The sequence below is a fragment of the Rhamphochromis longiceps genome, linkage group LG20 (genome assembly GCF_057381845.1).
Source record: "Rhamphochromis longiceps isolate RC_006_pf linkage group LG20, R_longiceps_female_GT1.1, whole genome shotgun sequence".
NCBI classification, from domain to species: Eukaryota; Metazoa; Chordata; class Actinopteri; order Cichliformes; family Cichlidae; genus Rhamphochromis; species Rhamphochromis longiceps.
Genome location: NC_140576.1, coordinates 27,279,978 through 27,300,560, shown reverse-complemented (window position 1 = coordinate 27,300,560; position 20,583 = coordinate 27,279,978). Strand labels below are relative to the sequence as shown.

The window sequence follows — 20,583 nt, the reverse complement described above, 5'->3', positions numbered from 1 at the left end:
TGTCTCCTATATTCTTATGCAAAGAGCAGTAAACACTGTGATATTATTATGACTCTCTAACAGCTACATAAGGGCTATGGAATTATAAGCCATTGTTGTTCAGTCACACTGTTGCAACTGAGCTCCAGTCGCTTTGCACTATTTTGTATTCATACACAAATGGGAATTATTCCCTATGACGGAAAGCTTCCAGTACCCAAGGCATCTTATCTTTAATAAACACATTAATTATGTAATAGCGTGAATGTACAGTCACAGAATTCATTCAGGGGCACCGGTTCTGCACCAGAACTAACCGCAAAGGTATTGAATTAAATAAGAATTATTCTAAATGGCTGACTATATTTCCTAAATAATCACCGGGTTCTTTATTTACCTCAACTTCAGGACGTAACAGGCTTTTGTTAGAGGCAGGCCTTAGTTTGTAATATCCTCCATTTCATCTCTATAAGTAATCATGATTAGGTACTAAGCCTCGTTCCAATCTTCTCCCACTTGCCCTGTTAAAGTTACTGCATTACACTCTTAATACTGTGGCGAGCAGTGACTCAGTCTTAAATTAAATCAACAGGATTGCCTGAGTTTATCTGTTAAACTTTTTATTTTACTTTAACAACAAGTAGAGCATCACTCTGATGCACAGATCCATAAACAATGGGCTGCCATCTTTTTTTTTTTTTTTAGAGCTAAAAGTGTTTGTTTTTGGATGGTTAGAAAGCTGTATTTAAGGATGCATTGAACAGATACCTAGCATATAAAAAAAACTACAATGCTTTAATTTTAACTTAACAATAAAATTAACAAAATACTACAGCACAGGCATCGTCAGTGGTCTTTTGGTACAATTAGCCACACAGCAAACAAGATTAGTCAGATAATTGTATTAAAAGTGCTCCAGACAACAGAGCTGAGCTGATGAGCAGCAGACAGCTAGCAGCTATAGCCGCCTGTTTCCCATCTGCCTGTCACTCAAAGCGGAAACGTCTCTAATAATGCATAACTTTGGGCTCTCATAAAATTTACTCTGGTGAGTTATTAAAAATGTACCCCCCGTACAGTTTTCATGAACAGGAAAATTAGCAGTGCCGACTAAAAGCATTTTTTGTAACAGGCTGTCGTGTGCATGTGGGAGTCTTTGGGGGCTGACTTGCATTTGGATCCAGCCTCAAGTGGCTATTTGAGGAACTATAGTCTCTGGCACTTCTGGGTTGGCTTCGCCTTTTAAGCCTGGAGGATCCCGCTTGCCCTCAACACATCAATGTGTGTCAAAACGAGGATGGTGATCAATCCAGCTACCAAATGCACTCGTGCTCTGCTAATTTCACACGGTGTTTAATGATGCACAGCATGAGCACATGAACTGTAAATATAATAGAAGAAAAAAAACTAACAATAGCAGAATATGCATAACATTGTAGCTTCCATGGAAAACCTTCATATTGCAAACCTGGATCCTCCCTGACACACTCCCTGAGGACACTGAAACGTAACACTTCCTGCAATTGTTTAATTTCTTAGCAGCCTTGTTGCAAAACATTTTCAGGCAGAGGGGATTGTTTCATTTCCTGGCCTGTATTAAGGGGCTATATTTATTTGTTTCTGTGATCCACACACCCCCCCCCCCCCCCCCCCCCCCCCCGGCCTTGATCGGAGATAACAAGTGGGTTTTATTTGAAGAAATACAGTTAGTTTTTTTTTTTTTTTTTAAGAGCTGCACAACAACAACAACAACAACAGCATTGCTGGGTGGATATTGTTTCAGCATCCGTGCAAGTTGATCTGCGAGGCCTTGAGAAATTTCTTTGTGGCTGCCGTGTTTGGTTGCATTGAAATGTCAGATGCATTAGTAGGATTCTCGCTTCACCACTTCAAGGAGAACTATCTAGCGGACTAATGCAATATGGCTGCCCATTACCCCAAGCTGAGACTAGAGTGATGGCCAGCCTGTATTGATCTCTTCAATTTTTTCCTCTCCGTCTTTTTTTTTGTTTCTTTTTTTTTTTGTTCTACTTTCTCTCTCCTCTGCAGGCACTATCTTATTGTGCACCTTCATCCTGGCTTCAGGTGAAGTTGGCAGAGATAACTGTAGTTTGTACTTTCCTGTCTGTCTGGAGTCAAGCCAGAGCGATGGGTTTTAGTTTTCCCATTTGATAAAACGACTTGGATTTCAGGAAAACCTCCCACAAAGTATCACTGTGGAATTGATCGCAGTAAGTTGCCAGCACAATGAGTTTTACATCTAGTCTGAGTTGCGAGGGAGGAGAAATTGGCCTGTTAAGGACAGGACTCATATTTAGCAATAGCAGGAGACCGGGGATGAAACCGGTCATAAAATAGACCACAGTACTTTCGCAGGACTCTCTGACTTTGCCAAGTCCCAGACCCGCAGTGAAAAGGCACGCTGGATTAAGAAGGACACAAAGATGTAGCACGTGAATGTCAGCTGTTTGTCAGTCCATAGTGATTTACTCCCAAGTGTTCAGCCAGAGAGACTGGGGGGAAGAGGGCCTTCCTTTTGACTATCGAGGTGATAAATATAATTGCAGCATTATAGATCCCCTGGGGGTTCAGGTTTGGAGGGTGTTGAGTAGTCACGCGGGGGGTCGAATCCATCAAGAGCCTCTAATTTAAAGGGATTTATATTTCACCAAGCAAAATGGCAATGCTGGATTCCTCACCCTGCCGTGCATTTCCAGAACCGAGGGCAGTGAGGATGAATAATTGAAGCAGTTAATGCAGTGCATGACCTATGGCACTCAAACAGATAAGCGCAGAACTTCCAAGGGCCTGATGAATTTAGCCATCATTATCATTAAGCTGACTTTAACATATTAATCATAGTTGGAGCAGAGGGTACAGGTTCATGGTGTATATAGTCTTATTATGCTGTCGTTGGATCATAGGTAAACGAATAAGTGAATAAGGTAAAGCTTTCAATGTCACAAACCAATTCACCTCGCTTTGACTTCAAGAAATTTCGAGTCTTTTGATATATTTTTGAAAAATCCACTTCCTGTCCTCACTCACCGACTGTAAACGACAGCTTAAAAGACCCCCATCTCTATCTCTAGTCCTCTTTCTTGAATTGACTTCAATTAGTTGTAATAAGACACTTTCTTCTCTCAGAACTTGACATTTATCTGTCTCACATCACACAGACACACGCTCTCCTCTTGCTTAAATCTTCTCTTTGAGTCGAGGACTCTTTCAAGTCCACACGGCTTCCTGTGACAGGTGAAAACGGCCTGACCCAACGCACAGTACTGTGGAACCACCGATACAACACTTGCTGTTTCATCGCGCCTGCCTTCCAAACTAACTGACTGACCATCTCACTAACTGACAGATGAGGGTTTCTGCAGCCATTCAATAATTTAGCCACTGTTGCACAACTACCAGCCTGCAGCCTTTAGGGTGGTTTCAAGCCTGCAGCACATTCACTTCTGGTGCTCTTTATTTCTGAAAATGGGATCTGCTCCAAATGCTTCTTTATCTTAATCAGTGGCTCCTGTGGTATCTGTCTGTATAATTGACTGTTGTGACCTATAGTACATTGCTGTTGAAGACTGTTAAACCATCATGACTCTTTACACAAGCCCCCAGGTTTCTTTTTTCTTTATTTTTATAATGGAGATAATGGATTTTCAGCAGATGTATGTTCTGTTTTCTTTTGTTTTTTCCCCCTCCCTGCAGTCACTATATGTATCCATGTACCTGCAGCCACACTGCAACTGGGAACTAAGAGCTGCAGCTAATATGAATTTAACCAAATCAGTCACAGCACAGAGCTAGAGCTTCCTGAGGAGAAAAAAAGGAAAGAAAGATAACAAATACAGTGTCATACTGAAATGACAGGCTGAAATGATCTGAAATCTCTCTGCTGAAACAAAGCTTTAAATGCCGTTCCTTTGAGACCAACAGCGCTGGCTAGTCTGCACAAATGACATCAAGCACGTTTCACTTTAACAGGATACAACAAACCCTTAAGCAACAACCAGTACATTGGCAGTGTCTCCATGTTTAAGTTTAGTCCATGCAGGGAGGATAACAGCAGCTATCCCAGAGATCCTTTGGCAGATACTCGATTATTTCTTATATCAAGAAAAAAAATCCACAATTTTTTGCTTGCTGATACTAGAAAAATGGAGAGTAAAGAGGAGGTTTAGCTGTTGTCATTTTCTTATCTTCTGCCGTCAGAAATTGCCACAGTAAACCTTGACTGGAGACGTGTGATCTCCCAGCGAAAAGCTGTTTATATTAAAGTAATGAGGCTGAAGAGAGTGGCAATTAAGAGATTCCTTCCACCTCTCTAACTATGCAGAGAAACTCAAACTAAAAGGTTATTCGGACTATTAAAATGCTTGAGTGGGAATAATTTTAATTGTTTCGGTAGACGTTTGCTGTTCACCGGGGGACAAAAGCTGCTTCAGTCTAGGGCCACAGTGGTTAAGATGTTCTCTGGCACAGGCGATCATATTATCTGTTTATCCAAAGTGCTTAAGAGGTTATCTTATCCTCCACACCTGTAATTACCACACCAGAGTAGGCCAAAAATCTTATTTATTTATTTTTAAAGCTATAGTTTTGCTTCTCTACTCAATAACTGGCTGATGAATAACAGAAAGCAATATCTAGTCATGTGCTAAAAGGCAGTTCTGATGATATACTGTGCCAAATAAAGTATTTAGCAACTGCTGTATTTAGTTAGTCTCTAAAGCAATCAGCGCCCTCCATCCAGTACAAACTCATTAGTGATGACCCGTCGGAGAGTGATTTATTGTCTGTATTAATATGCTCTCTGTTTGTTATTGCCAGCTGTGCTATCTGATTGGTTCAGGTTCCAGTAAGAGTTGTTTGATAATGACTTTAAATGAAAATTCAATGACAAGCTGCTGGATTTTCCCAAATCCATAATATAAAATCTGTAGCTTTATGTCCCTGTTGGTGTGGATTATTGGATTTGTTATAGCTGATATGTTTATAATTCCCTCACTCTGAGACTGATGCTCGGTTAGAAGGCGCAGTGTGAGCTTCATATTGCATACTATTGTGGTTTGCAGATTATAGTGAAATGTTACTGTGGGCACAGTAAGAATATACATAATCTAGACTGTGTAGCACGCATGACAGCTTCATTAAAATCAGCAGAGTCTTCAGCTCTGTTTTCATAGATTTTCATAGAGGATAAGAAAACAAAGCAAATATTTTGACCTTGGGCTTTTTCTGTGTGTTTGTGCGCATACATCTCTGTGTAAGAGCGGGTGAATGGGTGAGATCATCCCAGAGGCCTTATCATTTCTTACTTCTCTCCCATTAAAAAGGTGGAATCTGCATCGCCCAGTCTGTAAAAATTCCACACAACCCCAAGCTGGAAGATTACGACAAAACCATCCAACAACTGCTGGAAACGCAGCACTCGCGGGCAGTCATCATCTTTGCCAGCGAAGAAGACATACGGTGAGCAGCGCCGCACATTCTGGCTTCACCCATGTCTGTTCAGGCATGCTGATGATTTGCCATGTCGAGGTCCTTAATCTCTAAGTAGCAGCTCCCGAAGAAAGGCTAGAGGCACAGATTTACCATGTGCACGGGCTGTGTCTGCAACACAAACATACCTGTAACAACACAAACACAAGCATGCCTCTGAGGAGAAGTGGGAATACAGATCACAACAAAGCAACAGAGATATTGTTTCATTTACAATGCCCCATGGGTAGTGTTTACGTAAAGAAACACAGAATCAAACATTTACTGTGGTAACTGCAAATTCAGCTCGAACGACTAAAAAGTGGATGTGAAAGTGAAGGAAAAAGGAAAACAGACAGGAAAAATGTCTGTTTTCTTTAAGTAACAGATAAACACGTACCCACAAAACAGCTGTCGTCTCAGGTTTAATGAGATAAACCGGAGAACTGTGCATGAGATGGCTGTAATGTCCAAACAGCTTCTTAAAGCTGGCTGACGCTCTGTGTAATAGATATTAGATTGCACATGCCTTTTTTGCTTTCTCCTAATAAACATGAATGTTCTTGCAGGGGAGTTCTCAATGCCACCAAGAGAGCCAATCAGGTGGGCCATTTCCTGTGGATTGGATCTGACAGCTGGGGGTCCAAAAGCAGCCCGATCAACCAGTTTGAGGATGTAGCAGTGGGAGCAATCACTATACTGCCGAAACGCTCGTCCATTAAAGGTGGGCACACAGATATTCACATTACAGTCTTCACCGCATCTTTTGTTACGTTGCTTCGCTCATTAAGGGTGTCGTCCCCCCCCCCCCCTGCTTGATTAATTTGTTCATCAGTTCAAAGTCAACAATGCTAAAAACAAGAAAGTACGATATCAATCTAAATACTGTGAATACAATGCTGTCATTGTTACCTGTTGAGTTTATGACGCATAAATTTGCCAACAGTTGCTCATTTACACAGCAAGCCAATATAAGAAAACAATGGTGTTCACAGGAAGCCTTTATTTTTGGTTATCAAGTAAATTTCAATTCATTCATTAGTTTAGGATTGGAATAAGTACTTTCAGCTTCACCCTTTTTAAAGTGCTCACCAGGAGACGGTGGATTCATGCATTTGATTTTAATTCAATTCTTTATTCAATTCAATTCAATTCTTTATTTATTTGTCACATGTAGTTATAGCTGGTACAACATACAGTGAAATGTTTTTTCCGGCTAAAAAATACTCCCCCCGACTGTGAGAAACATACTAGAAAAACTTTTACCTAAACTAAGAGAAAAAAAAAAACAGGAGTAAGAATCATATATAAAAATGTAAAAGTGTATAATATCCTGTATAATATATATAAAAAAGTGTAACAGGTGTAACAGCCATGTGTTTGTGCTTATAAGTATATCCATAATCGTGCAAAGTATTGCACTGTAATGATTTGAAAAACTATAAAAATATACATATTTAAACACTTAATCCTCAAATTTTTCAGTTTTATAATAAAAGGATGGATCCATTCTGAAATCTATAAACAAAGACATTTATGTGAGTAAACCACAAACAGAACTCATCATCCTAGCTTCTCAAAAATGACAATAATCAGTCTTCATTTATCAGAACATTTAGAAAAGAAACTAGCAAACAAACTCTGCAGCCAGATGGTAGATACATTAGGTCTCGAGTAGTTCAAATAGGTTTTCCAAATTGGTCTGCTTTTGAATGTGATATGTTTGTGAGATATTCTAATGACACTCTATGCCAACCTTTAATACTTGGTTCTTTCTCACTAATCTACTTCAGTAAGAGGTTCTTCCTTTCAGAATAATACAGTACAATCCTCTCTTTCTCATTGGGATGAATCTACCAGGGAGACCTAAAATAATAGACTTTGGTCCATCTCCATTTTCAGCCCAGTATATATTCTGTCTGATAATACATTAGAATGGTGTTTTTGCAGCTTATGACATGACCAAAGGCCAATTTCTCTCTTGCATTTCAGGCACATTGGTGAAAAATTGGGGAGGAAATTATGTCTACAGTTGGGAGATATATGCATTCTGTATAACATATTGAACTGTACTGCTCTGGCACTATTACACACTGAAATTGATTTAGCATATCCATATATATATTCTCATTCACTATCATTGATTGTGACAGAAAGAGCCCCTTTCCCATTTATCCATAAGGTCTTGGAAAACTAAAGGTGGCGCAGCCTGCACATTTATCCTTGTAGCTGTTTGAAGCAATAGCTTCACAACAGGGCGTATTTCAGGATTTCCAGTTAAGGTTGTGCTGTGCAATATGTAATGTGTTATTTGTTGATGGTGAAAGAAATCCTTTCTGAGGTTCCCATTTTACAGGGGTTTACACTAGCTTGTCACCCTCCCCCCAGTTTGTGTCTGTTCTCAGTCTTGAATCTGGGATCTTTTACATGTGAGGCAAACATGTTGACTGCTATATTACGGAGTAAATGATTATGGTTTGGCAGATTAAAAATATGCATTAGTTACTGACTGAAACATTCTGAAACACATACAGCACTTAACACATTTATTGGACCCCCTGTCATAAAAACAAGAAAACACAAATATTTTAGAACTCTGTCAAAAACACTAAAAATTCTATTATTATATATTTGGCAAAATAAAGCCAAATTTGAGCCGGCACACTGGACTTCTCTGAGACATCAGAAATTAATCAAGCATAACATTCAAAACTAATTTTTCTATTCAGGAATGGAAGTAAATAACTGTAATTTGGCAACCTAATCAAAACATAATGTGATTTACAAATTTTTTTTACAGAGTTTTTGTTAAACAGGAAATTTGAAAATGAATGGATAACAACAATAATTATATTGTTGTTATCCAACAATCTTACATTTAATGGTGGTCCAAAATTTTTTTTTATTGTTTTAGCACAGTGTATTATACATATTCATATAACATATACATATTCTTTGTGCCATTTAACCAGGTCGTACATTTTTCCCCACTTTCCTGTCTCGTCTTTGCTGTTCTGTCACATAAACGTGAAACCTTATTAAGTTCAGATGGTGCATATTGCCTTTTTCTAGGATCATGGCTCTAACCAAAGGTTGGTTCAGTGTTCAATCACTAGTTGCTAACGGCTGCACGAGTACTCCCGGGTGCCTCACGGGTAGTGTATTGTTGTTTTTAATGAAAATGAATTCATCTTCAAAGGCAAAAGTCAATATTGAAAATGATAAAACCCAAGTAATGAGCTGAAAAGATCTTAAAATGCTCCAGAATCATAGTTCTTTGTTGTTTCATCAAAGTGAACGATCGCTTTTACGTTTAACCGTCGTGTCATCCAGCAGATTGGACTGCAGTGAAAAAAGTATGCTGTAGAAATCCTGTAACATCATTGAACATATACTGATCAAAAATCTGCAATCTTCAAAGACTATTAAGAACAAGGACATATTTTTATTTACTTTCTTTCTACCCACTTCACCTCCCTCTGCATCATGTATTTCTGCTTCAGCAAACAATTTCCTACATCTCTCTGAATGACTTTTGACATCCTGCAGAGAACCAGCGTGTCCTTGTTCCCATCTTTGGCTGTGGATTGCACAAGACCAAACTAAAGTCAGTTAGAATAAAATGACTTATTTTTTCTTTTCTCAAACACAGAAATAAGTGACTGTAAACTTTTTCATCTCTGGAAGTCATCACAGGTATTAAAATTATTACAGAAGCACTGCCTCGTTATCAAAAGCGACGCTTAATGGTGGTTTTGAGAAAAACCTTAATAGTACACAATTTTTTTTTTTGGACTATTTTAACATTTTATATCATTAATGTCTAAATGAAATGTCATTAACGACTCTGTTATTCTTTAAAACTGCAGTTTGAAGAAGTCTGCCCTGAAGAAAATGGAAGCGAACAAGGGAATTATATAGCTTCATTTGCCAGGACATGCAAAATTTACCACAGAAATATTCACAGCATGTGCCATCTATTTTAAGTTCTGTTCAGTGTCACAGGCCTAATAACCACTCATCATTACAATTGAGGAAATTTGAAAGGCTGGGTTTTATGAAGCTTTCCTTAATTAGGGGAGGTCTAGCCAGGACAAATGTACACTCTGGAGGCAGTGAGAAAATTATTAATCCACCATGCATTATTGATGGTCTTTGAAAGGAAAATCAGCTGAGTCATTCAGCTCTGATTAGCCATTATTACCTTTACCCACAACTCAGCCAATGGGACTGGATAACAAAGAGTGGATACACAGTGACATTAAAATGGGGAATTCAGACTCTCCTCCAGTCATTTGGGATGCTATGGAATATATCAGACGACATCAGCCTGTCGGCCAAATATGCTGACATTTAACAGTGGCAATGACTGATATTTATCTGTGGCTTTGCATCAATTTGATTTTAAATGTTCGAATGTGCCATTATGAAGAATTAAAAGACTGAAACAGTGAAAAGCAATATTTTTGGAATGACAATTTCTGGATTTTTCTGGCACAAAAGGGGAAATAACATCCATCCATCTATTTTCTTCCACTTATCCAATGCAGGGTCACAGTGGGGCTGTAGGTTATCACAGCTGCGACTGAGCGACAGACGAGGTACAAGTCACCAGTCTATCACAGGGGAAATGACAAGAAAAGCAAAACTAAGGACGTGACTATGGCCATTAGAGATTATCCAGATTGTTATTTTAAACATAGATATCAGCTCAGAATTCCAGAACTGGTTCAACCCCATTGTAGATAGAGCTGTTTGCTCAGAAACAACAGTAAAAAATGACTGCACCATGGTGCTTGCGGGGGAGTTTTGTCCCAGCTCGCTTCGCTGACCCACATTGGGTGGTAAAGTTTCACAGAAAAGAGAAAAAAATCACCACACAGGCTTTCTTTTTTTGTTTGCAGCAGGTTATTTCTCATAAAGATGATTCTTCATACAGGCACCAAAGCCCTGCTGAAATATGTGTTAAGTTAATATATCACGCCTTCAATCCATCTCCGTTGTAATGGATTTTATGAAGTGAAGAAAACCTGCTCAGCACCTACAGCTCCTCGTAGCCCGAGGAAGCGGGCTTTGGCATCACTTACTATCCCTGCGTTATTTATTCCGCATCCTGGTTTTTAATTAGTGTAATTTCCTAGATGAAAGAAGTGATTAAAGTTCCACGGGGCTTGAGAGGAAGAGGAACCACTAAAGTCAAATTTTGATGAAGTAGTGTTGTTCCTACACCTAGCAACCAGCACTACTGCACCACCACCACCGAGCTTAAAGTTTCAGTACATTTCCTCTAGCCCTGAATTGGTTGGTAATTGGTCCGGAACTGAGCCATTCTCCTCTTTCCTCTCTTCCAGGGTTTGATGAATACTTTACTGCACTCACCCTCGAGAACAATCGCAGGAATGTCTGGTTTGCCGAGTTTTGGGAGGAAAACTTCAACTGCAAGCTGCTGAGCGCCTCAAAGAAAGAGGATACCAGCCGAAAATGCACAGGTACGCGCACCAATTATGAGCATCTCTGCAGTACACTAAAAAGGTGATGCGTAGTTTCACTCTCCCACGTCAGCGCCCGGTTGATTCGAACTTGACCTTTTGCTTGCACTTGAAGCTGCAGGTAAACGATTAGGGTTTAGTTTTTTTTTGTTTTTTGTCTGCTGTGTATCCAGAAAGTCTAACACCAGGTGTTTCTATCCAGCGGGTGCAGGACAGGCAGAGTTTATTATTAGAAAAATAATGCACCACGTGTCTTTCTACAGTTGCAGACTGTCTCCTCTTGTGGCTAATGTCCTGTAACTCTTTAATCCCATATTCCCTCAATTCCCCCCTTAACACAGTCACCTTGGCAGCTCAGCACAGTAACTGAGCCAGAGACTAATTTATTTAGCTTGGAAAGTGACAGAAAACTATGTCTTCTGCTTTGGTACTAGTAGTATTAATGAAAGGCTTGTTTCTTACAGTGATTCATGCTCATTTTACCTAAACTTGCCTGCCAACGGCGTGACAGGCATTGCACTTCATCTATTATCCATGTGGATGATGCCTGTGATGTGGGATGCTCTATTAATCTTGCTTGCATACGTGATGATGGTAATAGCAGCGTGACACAAATTACTGTTTCCTGAAGGATTTTGTTCCCTTTATAATCGCCTGTTTGGTGTCTTTTATCATGTGTCAGAGACAATACTCTTCCACTTAGTGAGCCCCACAAAAGCTCTGTAAAATGACTGTAAATGCCTTTTATGTTTTCTTCAGTTCCCCTGAAAATGGCTGTACAAATGCCTATATATTGGCTCTTTTCAAACTGCAAGCTGAGTTGATATTTATGAATATTAAATACTAACAACAGGCTTTTTTTCCCTGCAAAGACTGTCCATTGAGCAGCTTGTACCGAGCTCAGAAAATCAAAAAGGTCATGTGTGGGCAGAAATGTATGTTCTTAGAAATGGGCTAGAATGTCAGCGCAGATCGCTTTTGAACTTCGTTATTTTATTGAAATATTCTGCATTCTTTATATACTTATGCTGTATTGCCAATTATCATCACTCAGGTCTCCTGTGAGCAGCTATAACTGAGGAGGAAATCATCGTTCAGTCTCCTTTTTGATGGTGCAGGGTTTTTTTGTGTTGTTTTTTGTTAAGTAGGAGTGTGAATATTTCGATTATGATGATAATGATGATGATGATTATCATCATTAAAAGGAGATGTAGTATTTTTGTTGTTATAATTTCCATAATTTCACGCTTTGAAATACAATTGAGTTTGCAACAACAACAAAAATCCTGTCGAGCTTGTACGTTACATATTCAGTCGGTGTATCGGCAGCAGGACGAGGCAGAACCTTTACAGCAGCCTGCAGTGAAAGGGCAGTCCACCGGGGGAGGGGGGTATCAAAGGGCGGGGGGCCCCTGTAGAAGAGTCTAAAGTTCATGATCTTCATCACCTTTCCGATGGGACAAATGAGGTCAATTATTAGGCGTTTATTACTTTCTAATGCCCTGCAGTAATTAAATGTATTTGCTGTATTTGTCATAAACACTTTCTCATGATCCAGCTTCCACGTGGGAATTAAATGTGTTTTCTTATTTCCTGAGCCACATTGTCGCTTTAGGTGCAATTCCTTCAGAATCAAAACTGAAGTAAGAACAACAAACGGCAAATTGAGGAATGAAAAAAGGAACTGGAGATGACAGGGAGAGCTGCAGGAATGTAACGTCTAATGGTTCATAATGCATTTGGCTCTTAGTCTTCGTCTTCGTCTTCCTCCCTCAGGCCAGGAGCGCATCGGGATCGACTCCAAGTATGAGCAGGAAGGCAAAGTGCAGTTTGTGATTGACGCAGTGTACGCCATGGCCCACGCTCTCCACAAGATGCACCGGGACTTATGTCCTGATCATCCTGGCGTTTGTCCGCGGTTGGAGGCAGCAGAGGGAAAAACTCTGCTGAGCTACATACGCAACACCAGCTTCAACGGTGAGTGACACGCTGTAAAAGTTCGGATGTTTACAGGCTGCGCGGGTAACAAAAACAAACTCAATTATGGTATCGCTTAAGTGTTTAGAATTTTGGACTGCATTTAAAGCTTGTACGCCTGAGAATAAACCATGTCAAAATTCAATTATCAGCTACTTATCAACATTGCAGCTGTTGTCTTACTTAACAGCACGAGCGGTTTCTGTCCAGCATCTTTCAAGCTCTCTTTTTGAGCGAGTGGATAATAGAATCAGCTGAAAGAGAAGCTGTGCAAACATTTATTCATTAATGGATTAATCATCTTTGAGCATATTGTGGTTTTAAAAAGCCAGGTTCCTCTCAGTGTGTCTTTTTTTTTTTGTTACGGTTTTGTGGATTACTGCTGGGCCATGAGGAAAGACTATATAAAGTTTCTGGTAGATAACAAAGCAAAAGCAGGGTCAGCATTGTTCACTTTACAGGTGCTGGTAGGTTTTGGACAAAAACAAAGAAGCTTCCTCTTTTTTCACTCGATATTCCAACCAACTGTCCAGCTACATTCTCACTTTAAAAGTTGTGACACATGAATTTCAGGCAGTGTTGGGAGAATCAAGTCTAATTAGTTTTGGTTTGAGGGGACCTGTCTGGATAGAGAAGGCAGGAGACAAAACACATGGATTATTGCATATTTATCAGTACTGTTCGCACCAGAGTGCAATTAGATAGTTCACTGACTTTATCCAAGGAAACTCAAGACCATTTAGTATCCTATCTGACTCAGTTGGACATTTGCATTTCCAGCATACAGCCAGTATTGAGAAAGCAGTGCATGTGTTAAAGTGGTTATAAAGACAAAAAATAATGTCGGTATTTTATTAGAACTTGTAGCAATAAGAAGACTAATCATATTTAAAATATGAGTGTCAGACTGTTCCTTTAATTAACACTTAATTCCTGAGTATTTTAGTTGCTTTGTGTGCACATCATGTGAGTTAGAAAGAAAAAAAACAACTTAATGGCCATAAAAGCCATTTCAGGCTACCTCCTCTGTTTTTATGTGTCAGATATGTAACATTTTGCATTGATATGATACTTGATGGGCCTACCTGTGCTTGAATAACTACATTATTCATCCCTGTGCAGAAATCAGAGGATCCTTAACAATTAATGCCGAACGGCTTTTAATGACAGCTGTTCTAAAATGCAGAGAGCAAAGGAAGAAGAGAGACTGGGAGACGAATTTAAAACATAGAAACCTTTGTCATTACAAATCTGCTGGCATGCATGTCAGCCTGTGATCATTAAAGGCTCTTTTGAAGTACACGGTGTCTTCACAAAATGTTCTAGATAAGATTCGGCTAGCTTTTAGATCCTAGTGATTCAAGCACGGCTATAATCTTCTCTCAAAACTTTAGAAGTGGACCCAGATAAAAATGACACTTTCCTTAAGTAGTATGACAAAATCCTGCAGTGTAGTATATGTAGGAATAGTGTACCTCTGGCTACGTTACTCAGAAGGCACATTGTACTAAGGATTTACCTGAGATTGCAGTATTTCCTTTCCTTTTGGAAGGGCATATCCTCTCCTGTGGATTGTAGGTTCAATTCCACAGGCCATCTAGCTTGTGAGGGGGTTCTCTCAGGGTACTCAGACTTCCTCCCACAGTCCAGAGGCATGGTAGCTTATTTAGTGAATCGAAATTGGCCGGGTGTTAATATGAGCTGGTAACCTGTTTAGGGTGTACCCCACCCTTCACCTCACGACAGGCCCCAGCACCCCAACGACCCTAAACCGATAAGCATACGAAAATGGATAGAGAGATGTATGGATGGATGGAGACCCAGTCTTTTAAACATTTATCTTATAACTGAAAATTAACAGGAACATTCGATTCATTTATTTAAAAGCATGACTCAAACAGTAATATGCGCATATTATTTTACTGCAACATTAAAGTAGATGAAAGTTTCACAAGTCTTTTTTCTTTCAGATGAATGCATTCATTACTCTAAAACAGAGATCAACCCTCTGATTTTCCTTGAACCTGCAGCGCATATTTACTGCTGTTATTAATTCACGTGCAGCTCCAGGAATTTGAACAATTAAATTTCTAGCGTGGTAATCAGACTAAATTTCCATTTCATTTCATTATTCGCTCAGAGATCCTGTTGTTCGTGTTAGTTCTATCTATTCAAATAAGGTTGTTCAGTCACATCCCATCCCCCCAATGTCATTTTCAGTCAAAACAGAAGGCGTGTGTTAGGGAAGAGTTAACAGTTTTCACAACAATCCCATAATTATGCAGTGTTTTGTTATTTAAGTAGTAATACACCGAGCAACACAGTTCTTTCTTTTTTTTCTTTCCCACAGAGCTCTGATTTTCTTTGCTTTTTTATCCAGTGCATTTCAGTTCAATTCAGGTTTATTTATGTAGCCCCAAATCACATCAGCTGTCACGTCAGGGTGTGAGTTAAAGACTCTATCTTGTAGAAAACCATATCAATTAAGAAATATAAGAAAGCACTTATAGGTATATTGGGGATATTGGGAAGGAAAAACTACCTTTTAACAGGAAGAAGCCTCTGGCAGAACCAGGGTCAGGGAGGGGCAGCCATCTGCTGTGGCCAGTTGAGGGGGGAGGGAAAGACAAGAGGAAAGAAAAAGAGAGCATAGAGAGAGAGGACAAAACACTAACTAAGGTAGAGCGAAGACAAACATTTAATGACACACTGCAATCATCCAGGCAACAACAGACCAAACTAAATTGCTTTAAAAATTTGTTATTGCAAATACGCATTCATCAAAACTTTGAGAACCAGGTTTAATGAATGAGTGCCAATTTTGGGAGGCAGCATTTGACTGAGGGCTGCACAGGAAAAAGGGAATCGTCAAACAGTTTTTGTTAGCATTTGAAATGCGTCTATTCAGAGGATGGGTTTTTATTTTCTGCTTCTTTATAGTTTTTTAACCATCAGTGAAATGGCTGTTGCAGTTTTCAATACCGGTTGTATTTGACAGTGTTAGGACGATTGAGTGTGCTATAGCTGCTGTATCAGAAGAAATTAGTCCTGTCCTGCATTGCTGTATAAATGTATGACATAAACAGTGGGTGAATAAAGTAGTATGGTCACCAAAAGGACCAACTTTGACCTGTAGGCGTCACGTAAAGAATCTTTTCTGTAAATAATTTTTTGCAAAATGATGAAATGCAAAAATTCAACTCGTAGGATATCACCAAGCTCACTGTTGTCACTGAAAACATGCGATTTTTACAAACTTTTAATGTTTCTAAGAAAATATCTATCTATTACATATATTTCAGGTACTAAAGGACTAGTATTAATTGCAGATGGATGGATGTTTGGTGCTATAGTGAGTATTTACAGCAGCAGGCTGGTGTATATAAGATCAAGGCTCATCATAATGAAGCAACATATTCAGTGCATTAAAAATAGACTTTGGTAAACACTGAGGAACTGAAAAAAATGCAAGGCTCTGGCTGCAGAAGTTGATTTCAGTATGAAAGCTGTGATTTCAGATAATACTTTTTATTAAATCAGTGCTTTATTTTCTTCATATTTCTTGACATTGAAAATTAAATTATATCAGTAGAAATATTAAGGGTAATATGTGATATTATGCACTAAAATTATCCCGATGCATTAAAAGTATGTATATGTGACACTTGGTTGACACTAAGCATTGCAGTGATGAAATTTAACAAGGTTAATTACACCATATAAATACTTCTATACTAAAAAAGTGTGAAAGCAAACTTGTGTTATTGAGCTAAAGGCTAAAGAGCCGCCTGCCTTTCTTTAACACTGTCGCTATGGCAGCAGTGCAGAGTTCCAGCAGGCAGGAAGCCCTCTGAGTTTAAGGTGGAACTAAAGCAGCAGACTATATGCAAACGACAGAGCAATATAAATATTTCAAGAAGGCCTTAACCAAGTGCAGATTCATGCACTGGATTGACAAGCTGTTGCCCAACCTCGATAACCATCTGGATTCATGCTGCTGACTTTTCTGTCATTTGGCCTTAGAAAACATTTCATTTTGGTAATGACAAATAAAGAAGTTCATGTGAACCAAAAATAAGATTTTCCATTTTCAGTCTCCACAGCCTCTTCCTGCCTTGTTGTATCTCACACCTTTTTATAACTGGTTGTTCTGTTGGTGCTCTGTCAGGCGTATCTCGCTGCCCCTTATTGCATTTAGACTGGAACCATGCACATTATCCTGTGTGTGTGTGCCGCTGCTAACGCGTGTTTGAGAGCCAAGGAGTGTAAACCTCCTTTGTTGATCTCCCCACCGTGCTGGAGTCACAGAGCTGAAGAATGAGAGGCAGAAGGAAAAAATAATGAGAGAATAATGATGCGAGAGAAACACAGCAGTGGATCCCTAGTCCACCCACACTGCTCTGCACCGCACAGCAGCAGTACACTTTTGTCATGTCTTAGTTCAGAGCCACATGCAAATGCATAAATCTTTCATCATAGACAGCATTCTCGCTTAGGATTCTACACAAAGCATTTTGTTCCCTTGAAAATATCAGGCAATAGAATATAAAAATGAATTTCTAATGTCCTTTTATCTGCGCACACAGAAACGCCACTTAATTATTTGCTCTGAAGCCGAAACTGAGCGCCAAGTGCCCAATCATGCGTGTGACTTTACTGAATGACTGTGTGTTTGCGCACGCTATATATTTTTGCTGGGGCGTGCAATAAGAATGTTAACCCTGTGACAGCTTTTGCTCACTGGTGTCAATACCTTGTCAACATCTTTATACACTGTGTCAACAAGTCTACTCTCTGTTTGGTGGAAGCCGAAGTGACAGGACGGTGACTGCCGCCCACCCGGTTTGGGTTTGGTTTTCATATCGACAGAGTTTTCAGTACGCCTTTGACAATACACTTGAATTAATTCTGAACACCCGTCCCACTTCATTTTCTGTGCTGACACACAGATGCCTATGAATTAGTGTTCTACTTTTAAATTGAAACATCAGTGGGTCAAATGGCTCCACTGCTGCTATTTCTGTAGTGGTAATGTGGAATATGGTGCTGTCACTTTGCATAACCGCAAAATGGGAGAGATTCGTGTCTCTGCATCGACACTGTAAGGGCCACAAACTTTCATTTGTAATACACAATCGTGTCACAAAGTCAAAAAGAAAATTTGGGTGCTTGTTCACAGTATTTTATTTAAAAAGCTGGTTATTTTGTTCTCTGAAATTGGATTTTCTCTCGCCTCGTCTGCCTTTCTTGTTTAACAAGAGACTTTTAGCCTGAAACTTTTGTAGAGTGTTCAATGACAAATGTCCTTGGAAAAAAAAAATAAACTGGAGGGAGATGAAATTCCCTTCTGGCTGAAAACTAAGGAGAAGGTGTGGTGGCCTTCCATCCAAAAGCCACAAGCTCTGTTCTAGTTACAAAAAACAACATGTTCCCAAAGTGTTGTGGACATATGCTCGTGGTCCATTCTCTTCACTTATTATAGCCAGAGCTATTAAAGTACTTAATTCCCATGCCAAGTGTCATCAGGCTCCCCCTGTCCCATTTCAAAAATGGTATCGCCATCCGTGCATGTGAACCACTGTATGCTTTGCCAAGGTGAACAGACTTGTGAAATACAGCAGTTTTTTTTCATTCCCTCCTGCATTGTGAGGTGGTAGAAATGACCTCATCAACAATGCAGACCTCATGTATGAAATAAAGTACAACCTTTATTCTGCTAATGTCATTCAGCGCTCCCTGCTGTAAAGGAGAACTCACGTTGACTGGCATTTGCATTAAAATGTGCACACATTAACACGTGTACCAGTGTTAAAATAACTGACAGGCTCGAGAGCCTGCAGAAGTTCAAATAAGGAAAACCTTAGATATTTAAATGTTTCAGATGTCCACAGTCATCTGGAAGCTAATTAGTGAAATCTTCAGGGCACCGCTTAAGCCTGGATGCTGCACACTGAGAGCGGATGGGGACTGGAAGATGCTTTGGCTGACCTGTTTGTCCTCCTTACGTCCCCAGTTGTTGACCAGAGTGTGACTGAAATGCAGCACTACTTTTAATCTGCGGAGGTGTGCGCTGTTTTTAAGGAGCAGCAGCCAGTTCTTGATATTAAAGTTGAGAGTCCACATGACTAACCATGTTTTAAATGTGAGAATATATTCTGCCAGTGGGCATTGTGCAGGCGTGATGATGAATAGGAAGCAGGTAAGAAAGTGTTATAGTGATCAGTAGGGAGCTTAGTAGCTTTCTAGACTTTTTTTGTCTGTTATTATCACAAAGGTTCAAGATATGCGTCTTTGTTTTTGGAGGTTTATATTTGGAGAAAGGCACACAGACTCCTTTGCTTTGTCCTTGTAGGCCACCAAGGAGTCGGGAGAAACGAGGTAAAGGGTTTTTTGTTTTTTGTTTTTCCACACCAACGTCTAACACTTTCTCTTTTCTTTTTTTTTGCATCTTCTCTCTTGCTCTGCTCTGCACAGGCAGTGCCGGCACCTCTGTTGTGTTTAACAAGAATGGCGATGCTCCAGGACGCTATGACCTGTTCCAGTTCCAGATGACCAACTCCTCTACCCCAGAGTATAAAGTGGTAGGGCAGTGGGTGGAGAACCTCCAGCTCAGGGTATGATGATTTACAGCCGCTGATGAAACAGACAAGAGGCATGCGTTTGCAAATGTTGGCATGCGTGATGATAAGGGATATGTGTGTGCCGATTCTACAGCACGAGGACTTTGTGTTTTCCAAAATTGAAATCTCTCAAGGTGTGCATTTTTTTGCATCTCAACTATGGAAACAAATCAGGTGCAGACATTTTTACTTCCACTCTGATTGATGTATTTCAGGTGGAGAAAATGAGCGTTTGCAATTTAACATGCAAAATAACGTGTTTGCTTTACCCAGCAGACAATATTTCATCATTTTCAGGTCTTATATTTTCCTCCAGCAACAAATAGAGAAACGCACACACATTTCAACTGATGTGTTGCTCTCCAATGTAAGCCAAATGTTAAACATATTCCAAAGTCCTACACAAAGTTACTTTAGACTTAATAAAAAAATGTTTATAACCATAATTGAAACTTGGTTCTGTTAAAAGTTATCAAATATCCTGAAAGCTGCTTTTTTAATAGGAAAGAAAAAATATGCAGGGAAACCAGACTATTTTAAATCTAGTGCATGAAAAGGGATAAAAGGATTTTAGTTGGTCACATTTAGTATGTTATTAAAAAGATCTGATATGTTTCCACCAGTGAAAGAATGTTTGGGCAAGACTAATACATCAGAAGCAACACGATTTGGGAGTTCAATATTAAAAAAGAAAGAAGGAAATAAAAAGAAAACCAGCTAGCTGAGCTCTCACTGATGTTGCATATCATTATTCTTTCACTGCATCTTCTGGAGGACTGAGGGTGTACAGTGGAAGCTAACTTATGTCAGTCCGTATACTCTGTGTTGTGGCAGCAGAGAGCTACCAAAGATGTCGCTGGAAGGTGACACCTGAAATACACACCTTCCGTGTTCCCACTGCAGCTCGCTAGCTTTCCTGCACTACACGATGAAAGTCTATGATCACATTTTATCAGATGAAATGAAAGTACAAGTTAAACCGTATGACGGCTCTGGGTGCGTTACAGGGAAAGGGAAGGATATTAATCTAA

The 20,583-nt window shown here is 39.6% G+C and overlaps 1 protein-coding gene across 2 annotated transcripts in view; it reads left to right on the top strand.

Moving 5' to 3' along the window:
• LOC146645513 (metabotropic glutamate receptor 7-like) overlaps positions 1 to 20,583 on the top strand; it is a 75,412-nt gene that overhangs the window by 32,141 nt on the left and 22,688 nt on the right. Inside the window, exons 4-9 of one of the 2 annotated variants that reach the window (XM_085393517.1) lie at positions 5,322 to 5,457; positions 6,036 to 6,190; positions 10,017 to 10,067; positions 10,818 to 10,955; positions 12,732 to 12,932; positions 19,407 to 19,546. In XM_085393517.1, coding sequence (XP_085249643.1) covers positions 5,322 to 5,457; positions 6,036 to 6,190; positions 10,017 to 10,067; positions 10,818 to 10,955; positions 12,732 to 12,932; positions 19,407 to 19,546 — 821 coding nt within the window. The remainder of the gene's footprint in view (positions 1 to 5,321; positions 5,458 to 6,035; positions 6,191 to 10,016; positions 10,068 to 10,817; positions 10,956 to 12,731; positions 12,933 to 19,406; positions 19,547 to 20,583) is intronic. The other variant, XM_085393518.1, reaches the window with a different exon arrangement.